Below are 8489 nucleotides of genomic sequence, written 5' to 3' on the forward strand. Positions count from 1 at the left end.
ATCGACATCAATGATGATCTGGTAGATCTTGAAATGAGCAACCTCTTCGTCGGCCGATTGGAAGAAATAAAGCAAAGAAAGCAGCTTCATGATCTATCGTTATCGATCATTTTGTAGAAAATTTTGATTAATAAGTTCAATTACAAGAGAGCAAGGCAGTGATAATGAGTCGGATGTAACAAAAAATGTTAGAAGCACAAACTTCATTTCAAGAGGTACAAACAACGTTTTCAAACGAAAAACGATTTGAAAATATTGAAAATGAAAGCGGATGACCATGAGGGCGAAAATTTTGAGATTTTTCACGCACTAAAAGAATCTATTTGGGCAAAATATAGGAATAGTGAGGGAAATTATGTTTGGAATTTTTATGTTTTTTGGAAAATTTTATTTTCATGTTTTTTTTTTTTTTTTAATTAATGTATTTTTTTAAAATTAATGTAATGTGTTTTTTTATTGAACGAAAAAATAGTTTTAAGAAAAATCTACGTTTTTATTATAATTTTGATTTAAATTTAATTAAAAAATGATGTGTGGTGATGTTTTAGTAGTAAGTATACCATATGTTTAATCGTTGGATGTGATGACACCTATCATATTAATGGTTAATAATTTAATAATTGTTAAAGAACCAGACTTCACACTCCCTCCAATATCTTGAATAGCTAATTAACATAGGAGCCTTAGGTGCTTAGGGAGTTTACGCCCTCATTGTCATTGGCCAAACCAAGGATCCTAACTCCTCCTTTTACCCCTTAATTATTATCTAACTAATCCCTCACAAGTCTTTTCATGTACTTTTGACTATTTTCTCTTTGGACCTTATAAGTTCATCGTGTTATGTCATATGCACATAATTCTACACTCTTAACTTGCACAAAATAGTAACATTCTAGTGACGACATGTGCAAATGGGGGATATGGTTTTTCATGAATGAATGCATTCAGTATGAAAAGTTTGCTTAAGATTATTCATCATTTTGAACACGATATCGATGTTGAACATATGTCATGAATCATACCATCCTTCAAATGCTCAATGCTTATGTTTCTGGATCAAGATTAGGTTCGGGCTAAAATTAACAAATATCAATATATCTGAGCATGCCCATGAGTTTTGTTAGGTCCAAGTGTCAAACCAAACATTTCTTCCAAGTAAGGCTCACAAGTAGGGAAACCTAGTCCTTCAAGGTGGTCGAGATGACTTTTCATCTTTGGAAATTGAAACATGAGTGTCACTATATCCTTGTGAAGTTCTAACACAATAGATGCCAATTAAGTTGCACCACATAATATACAATTATAAGGTCCAATACAGAATATACAGTTACAAGGTAAACAAACCCAACATATAACATAACATGCATTTGTCTAAAATAACCCATCATGAACCTTGCAAATGTATAATATTCCATCTCTTATATAACAGCAGTACAACATGAAACATGATTTAATTTAAAGTCACTTTTTCCCATACATGGATTCCACCTTCCCATCATTCCCGCCAAGCAACTCATACTTATCTTTCCTCGTCAAATTCGTACACTCAAACCCCAACGTCGCCCCCAAAACCTTCTGAACATGATTCGCCACCTCAATCGACGACCGACCACCGCCCTTCACCGTCATCTCCTCCGGCAACCGTTCCAAAAACGTCACCTCATAAGTCGGCCTCGGGTTCATAAAATAAAAATACGGGTCCCAAAATTTCACCCCACGAACCGTCGTTCCATGAAACATATTCTGTTTCAAATTCATCGCCACCGGAACAATCCTATCGCTTAATTCCGCAAACAACGCGGAGAATCGTAGCAGGAAAGGCTCACGACACGTGGTCCCCTCCGGGCAGACGACTAAATCGCCTTTTTGGAGGAGCGATTTAATCCGAGCGGCGTCGGCTTCACGGTCGCGGGTCAGGGCGATGGCCGGGATCGGAGATAGGAAACGTGAAAGTTTGCTTACGCTGTAGGTGACGCAGAAGGGTTTTCGGCCGAGGGCGATGGCGATGATGATGGGGTCTAGGGCGGTGCGGTGGTTGCAGACGTAGAGGTTTCCTGGGGTTCCCGGAGATGGTGCTGGTGGTGGGTTGCCGCGGATTATGAGTTTGATTCCGAGCATGCCGTAGGTGTACCGGACTATTTTCTCCGGGAGTGGGAGGTTGAAGTAGACGCGGATTAGGGAGAGGATGAATCCGAATGGGAGCCAGATGTAGGTGATTAGGGCGGTCAGAGGTGTTGGACGTTGGACTAGGCGGCCGTCGTGGAAGATCAGCCGGGTTTTTAGACGGTCCGGTGGTAGTATTCCGGCGGTTTTGTCTTTGGGCACCATGTACCCCTCCTGTATTGTGGACACATAACTCGTTTAGAAAATTTAAAAAAAAAAATGACGTTTAATGTAAAAAATAAAATATATGAACGTTATTTTACTAAAAATAAAATAAAATAAATGTTTAATTAAAAGAATTAATGTATAAAATCTTTTTATGTTATTAATTATATTTTTTAAATCATATTAAATAATTTTTTCTTTAAATTTATAAAATTAGACACTACAAAGACTAACGAATAGATATGTGTGCACTAAAACATCTTAATAAAATTACATAATTTTTCATAGCGGGATGTAAATTAAATACATAATTTTTCACACCCTAAAACAAGATAGCATGGTTGTGGCAAAATGGGTATTATATTATATTTGCTATATTGTTTGTATTTCAATTCTTTATTTAATTTACAAATAATCTCCTTATAAGTGATGATACAAACATAGTATATAAGCTAAATTTTCGTGTTACATTTCTTTATGTAATTTTTTGTTGGTATCATATTTATTCTTTCTATGATTACTACTCGAATCGGCTTTCACTAATTCAAAGTCGGGTAAAAAATAATTTTTTTGGTTTATTAAATATGACAATTATATGTTAAAACCATCTAAACCAAGCTTAACAAGGAGCTAAGATATTAGATGAACCAGGTATCGATATTAGATAAGAAAAAAAAATCAACAAAGATAAAGGACCAATTCATAAGAGAAAAATTTATAGAAATGTTATAGTATTTTGAAAAAAGTTTTAATAAAATCCAAATTATATGACTTTTTAAATAGAACAGCTCAAGAAACCGATTAATTTATTCATTTTAACATTTTTTAACATGTTGAACACATCATTAACCAAATGGTTAACTTTCGCATAATAATTAAAGTTTTCTGCAAACTTCGTCAAAACTTTTATATAATGTATAAACATATTTTTTTATGTATTTATATCTATTTTTTACATATTGATGTATTTTTTAAAGTTTTTATATGTATATGTTTACGTATTTTTACATATTTTAAATGTATAAATGTATTTTGTTTACGTATTTATATGTACATTTAAGTATTTTACATATTTGTTATGTATTTTAATGTGTTATTTTTTACGTATTACGTACATATATGTACTTTTTCGTATATATGTATTTTTAAAAGTTTTTTTATAGGGATGTTTACGTATTTTAATGTATTTTAAATATATAAATGTATGTTGTTTACATATTTATACGTATTATTAAGTATTTTAAATATTTTTTTATGTTTTATGTGTTGTTTTTTATGTATTACGTATTTATATGTATTTTTACATATTTATGTATTTTTAAAAAAAAAATTTATATGGATGTTTATGTACTTTTATCTATTTTAAATGTATAAGTATATTTTTTACATATTTATATGTAATTTTAAGTATTTTAATTATTTTTTATGTATTACCCATTTATATGTATTTTTACGTATTGATGTATTTTTTTATATGGATGTCAATTTATTTTTATGTATTTTAAATGTATAAATGTATTTTTTAAGTATTTATATGTATTTTTAAGTATTTTATATATTTTTTTGTTTTTTTTATTTATGATGTGTTTATATGTATTTATATACTTTTATGTATTTTAAATGTATAAACGTATTTTTATGTAAAATACATAAATACATACAAATACTTTATAAATAAAAAATAACACATAGAAATATATAAAATACGTGAAAATACATAAAAACTACATTTATACATGTACAATACATAAAAATAAAAATCTATATAAAACTTAAAAAACATATAAATACATAAAAATACATATAAATACGTAATACATAAAAAATAACATAAAAAAATAATATTTAAAATATTTAAAAATACATATAAATGCATAAAAAATATATTTATAGATTTAATACGAAAATATCCATATAAAAACTTTTAGAAAAATACATAAATACATAAAAATACATATAAATACGTAACATTTAAAAAATAATACAAAAACACATAAAAAATATTTAAAATACATATAAATATGTAAAAAAATATATTTATACTTTTAAAATACTTAAACATCCACATAAAAAACATTAAAAAAAAATACATAAATACTTAAAAATACATATAAATATGTAATACATAAAAATAGAAAAATATGTAAAATACTTAAATGTACATATAAATACATAAATACGTTTATACATTTAAAATACTTAAAAATACAAAAACATATACATATAAAAACTTAAAAATTACATGAATACATAAAAATACATATAATTACGTAAAAAAATACGTTTATAAATTATTTACAAATTTTGATGAAATTTGAAGAAAAGTCTTATTATTTTGCAAAAGTTAACAATTTTGTCTCATGACCGGCTGAAAATGTTAAAAATGGGTAAAGTGAATAAATTATCCGATTTTTTGGGATTTTTATTCAAAAAATTAAATAGTAGAGATTTTTCCATTAAAAAAAAATTATGATGTTATTTAAGCTTTTCTCAAAATATGGAAACTTTTCTACAAATTTCCCTTTATGCAAATATCCAATATACACCTATCAATTTGAAACACTACTTAAGCTAGTTTTTTAAAAGTTATTTATATATATATTTTTTTTTAATTTCAAATATGTTTCTAATTAATTATAGAAACATATTATCTTAAATGCTATTTTTTTTTTTTTTAAATTTCAAATATGTTTCTAATTAATTATAGAAACATATTATCTTAAATGCTATTTTATATCATTTTATATCTTCGAACTAGTTTATCAACTAGTTTTTTTTATAATCAAACTTCGTTTTTATCACCTAGATTATAAGGTATCGGTTACTTTTCAAATAGTATGTCAAACATAACGTAACATAACCTGTTTATAGCAATTTAATACAAAACTTTGCAAAAGTGTAATGGTTTTAGTGTCTAAATTTTTCACTAAATCTATTGAACTTTAATGTAATTTTATGTATAACATGGTATACGAGATCAAAATGATCGAATTATTAAACACAGAATAATTTTCGTTAACGTTACTAATATATAATATATAATATAGGTAAACATAAAATTTAACAATCGGCTAAACACAGAATAATTTTCGTTAACATTACTAAAATATAATATAGGTAAACATAAATTTTAACAATCGGCTAACAAAAGTGAAACACGAAGACGATTCTATCTATATATTATATTCCATAAATAAATGACCCTAGGGAGAAGGGACGATGACAAAAGATGGATCGAGTGGCCCTATAAAATTTAATTTATGATTGTCTCATCACCAACCACTACGCTAACTATATTCATTCTAATTAATGTGTTGTATAGTTCGGATGATAACACATAAATATGCACCGAAAAAAACCGATATCACATCATCAAAACTTGTTTTTTCTTAATTAATTCTCTAGTCTATTACAAGAAATTTAAGACTTCATACCTTGTTAATTTTAACCCTTTATTGTAAACATTATTTTTAAATCTACTTCATTATAGAGTAAATTATAATTTTGGACCCTAACCATAGCTTAGCTGGTATTTTCAATTTTGGTTCCAGATTTTTTTTTTTTTTTTTTTTTTTTTTTTAATAATTTGGTTTATATTTGAAGTTCTTCAAACATTTTTGGTCCTTCTATATTTTTCAAACAAAAATTGCAAAATACAATTATACCCAAAGAACAATGATATTCATTTTCCTTGGAACAGTAACAAAAAAAAAAAGTGAGAGGAAACCTTTTAGGATTAAATTACAAATTTGGACCTTAAGTATTGTTGATTTTTTAATTTGGTTGTAAAAAGTTTTCTCAGGCAATTTTGGTTTTTATTTGAGGTTTTTTGTAATGTTTTTGATCCTTGATCCAAATAAATGATTATATTTTAAATACCAGATTTGAAAAAACTCGCTTATACACATGGACAAAAATATTTATTTTACTTGGAACAGTTACAAAAAAAGTGAAAAAAAAAATGTTAAAAACCTCAAATAAAAAAAATATATATACAAGAGAACCTTTTCGAACCAAAATTGCAAATATCATATATACTCAAGGACCAAAAATGCAATTTGGCTCTTTATTATACTACCCTATAATTAAATTTACATAATTTTTGACAGGATTAAAATAAATATAAATAACAACTGGACCTTGTGTTATAAAGCATGATGGGCAGTGAAGGTGGTTGGGACCATATGTAATAATATGAAAGAGTCTTTGAAGTAAATTTGTTCACATGATATGAAAAACAATCAAATTAATTTTAATTATAAATAATATACTGTGTTTTTTCTAAGATTTATTTGTAATAAATTTAACCGGTTTATTTCTTCACAAAATAGAATGATTTCATGAAAATGCAGTGATTGGAGAGCACATTAAAAAGTGTCTATAAGCAGAAAATTTTAACGAAAATTTAGTGTTATCAGTTACCATTTAGGACTATATTGACATTTACTGCTAGATCAAATCAAGTTTGATGTACAAAATCAAAATGCCAGAATAGTTTTTATTTTGATCCTTTTTAAGAACTCCATGTTCATGTTCTTCTTGTTTAGTTATCAAAAAACTATTGCAAAAGCATGACGAATTCCTGTTTTAACATGAAATTGGTATGAAAGTACATAAACTTCTAACCAAATCCAGGATTCCTTTTGACTTGTTCAATAACAATTCTTGTTAAATGAATCCAAGCCATGTGAATGTTAAAAAGGACAAGATCATGTGGTAGAGCTTCTATCCAGTACTATATGTTATATTGAGCATTAAAATCAAGTTCATGGTATGTTATTCTTACAATTGCATTTTCTCTAGCTAATATTTTAGAATGCAAACCACTAATTAAAATCAAGTTCAAAGGAATCCGTATTCAACGTTGTTATGTTAGCAAAATTTGTGCATTGATTGCAATTGTAAGCTGTTATCAAAGTAAAATCAAAAGCAAAATAATTTGTTATAGATATAGAGATCGAAACTGAAATTGAACTAACCTTGCAAACAGACATGAAATCGTGATCTGATTTCCGATCACCCATCCCGATATCAGGCGACTCTTCACCGAATTCTTTCAAAATCGCTAACTTCTTCCATTTTCCGACCAAAACGCCAGGCTCCTTCACAAATCCAGTAGCCTTTTTCGTTTTCGGATTTACCTCGATCTCCGTTCCAAGCACCTTCTCCCCTCCCAAATATTCCTTCACGAAAGCCTCCACCATCACCGTCGGATTCGCCGTTACAACAACCTTCCTCTGACACCTATCAAACACTTCAAAACTGTCGGTCCTCACATCCGCCGCGTAGAACCGCGGTAGGACCGCGCGTGAGGCAAGTTCGATGTCGCGGACCTTGATTCCAGAGAACGAGATGAATATCAACATCTTGATAGCTAACGCTTCTGAGATGAATATGTACGCGATTACAATGATCGGAAAGGATAGTAATAGAACAAGGCCTCGAAGGAGACTGCCTGCCTCAATTGCGACGAGCATGTAGTACGGAAACGCGGAACTCGCCTTCAGCAGAGTTCCGTCAATATCGGCGGCAACCGAACGGTGGCTGACGGTGGAAAATTCGCATTTGGAGATCGGCGGAAAGGTTTTGTCGCCAAGTTCCGGTTTCGGCAGCGACATTCTCTCTCTCTCTAGAAATGTCTGAGAGCTTGTAACAGAAGAATTAAGCAGGAGAGGGAAGGTTGAGGTTTTAAATGTGGTGGACTGGTGCCTAGTGGTATACACGTGGAATAACCAAAGTACCCCTGAAGATGATATGCAAATGACTAAAATGTCCTTTACGTAGTTGAGAGGTTTAAACTTTAAATGCATTGGTAAGAAAGTTGACTTAAGTTGGTGTCTTTATTCAACTAATCTCCTTCTTCCATTTTTTTATTTTTGACAGAATTAGATAAATTATTATTCAGTTTACAAAAAGTGATGGTCTTAAGTATTGCTGTAACAGTTTAGATAAAAAAATTCATTTAATAATTAAAATTTTCAATCATATTTGTTTTTCCAAAATTCCATTCTATAACTCATCGTCCAAACGATAAGAGTATCCAAAACAATAAGTGTGGAGAGTGCATGTTGCGCCATTAAGTCGGGTTATTGTCCTTAGAATCAGAAGTACCAGAAACACCTATCAAAAATGTAAACACACACGCGCGCGCACACACACAC

At 29.3% G+C, this 8489-nt stretch overlaps 1 protein-coding gene across 1 annotated transcript; it reads right to left on the bottom strand.

Moving 5' to 3' along the window:
* Positions 1–1269: 1269 nt before the first annotated feature.
* On the bottom strand, positions 1270–8007 carry LOC145037829 (putative glycerol-3-phosphate acyltransferase 8). The gene is made up of 2 exons (XM_078986564.1): positions 7308–8007; positions 1270–2337 (listed from the first exon to the last, which is right to left on the bottom strand). Exons 1-2 carry the CDS (start codon positions 7944–7946, stop codon positions 1462–1464), a joined length of 1515 nt encoding a protein of 504 aa, XP_078842690.1. The 5' UTR covers positions 7947–8007; the 3' UTR covers positions 1270–1461.
* Between the last annotated feature and the right edge of the window lie 482 nt (positions 8008–8489).

The sequence above is a fragment of the Lactuca saligna genome, chromosome 3 (assembly GCF_052625555.1).
Source record: "Lactuca saligna cultivar CGN05327 chromosome 3, ASM5262555v1, whole genome shotgun sequence".
Lineage (NCBI taxonomy): Eukaryota > Viridiplantae > Streptophyta > Magnoliopsida > Asterales > Asteraceae > Lactuca > Lactuca saligna.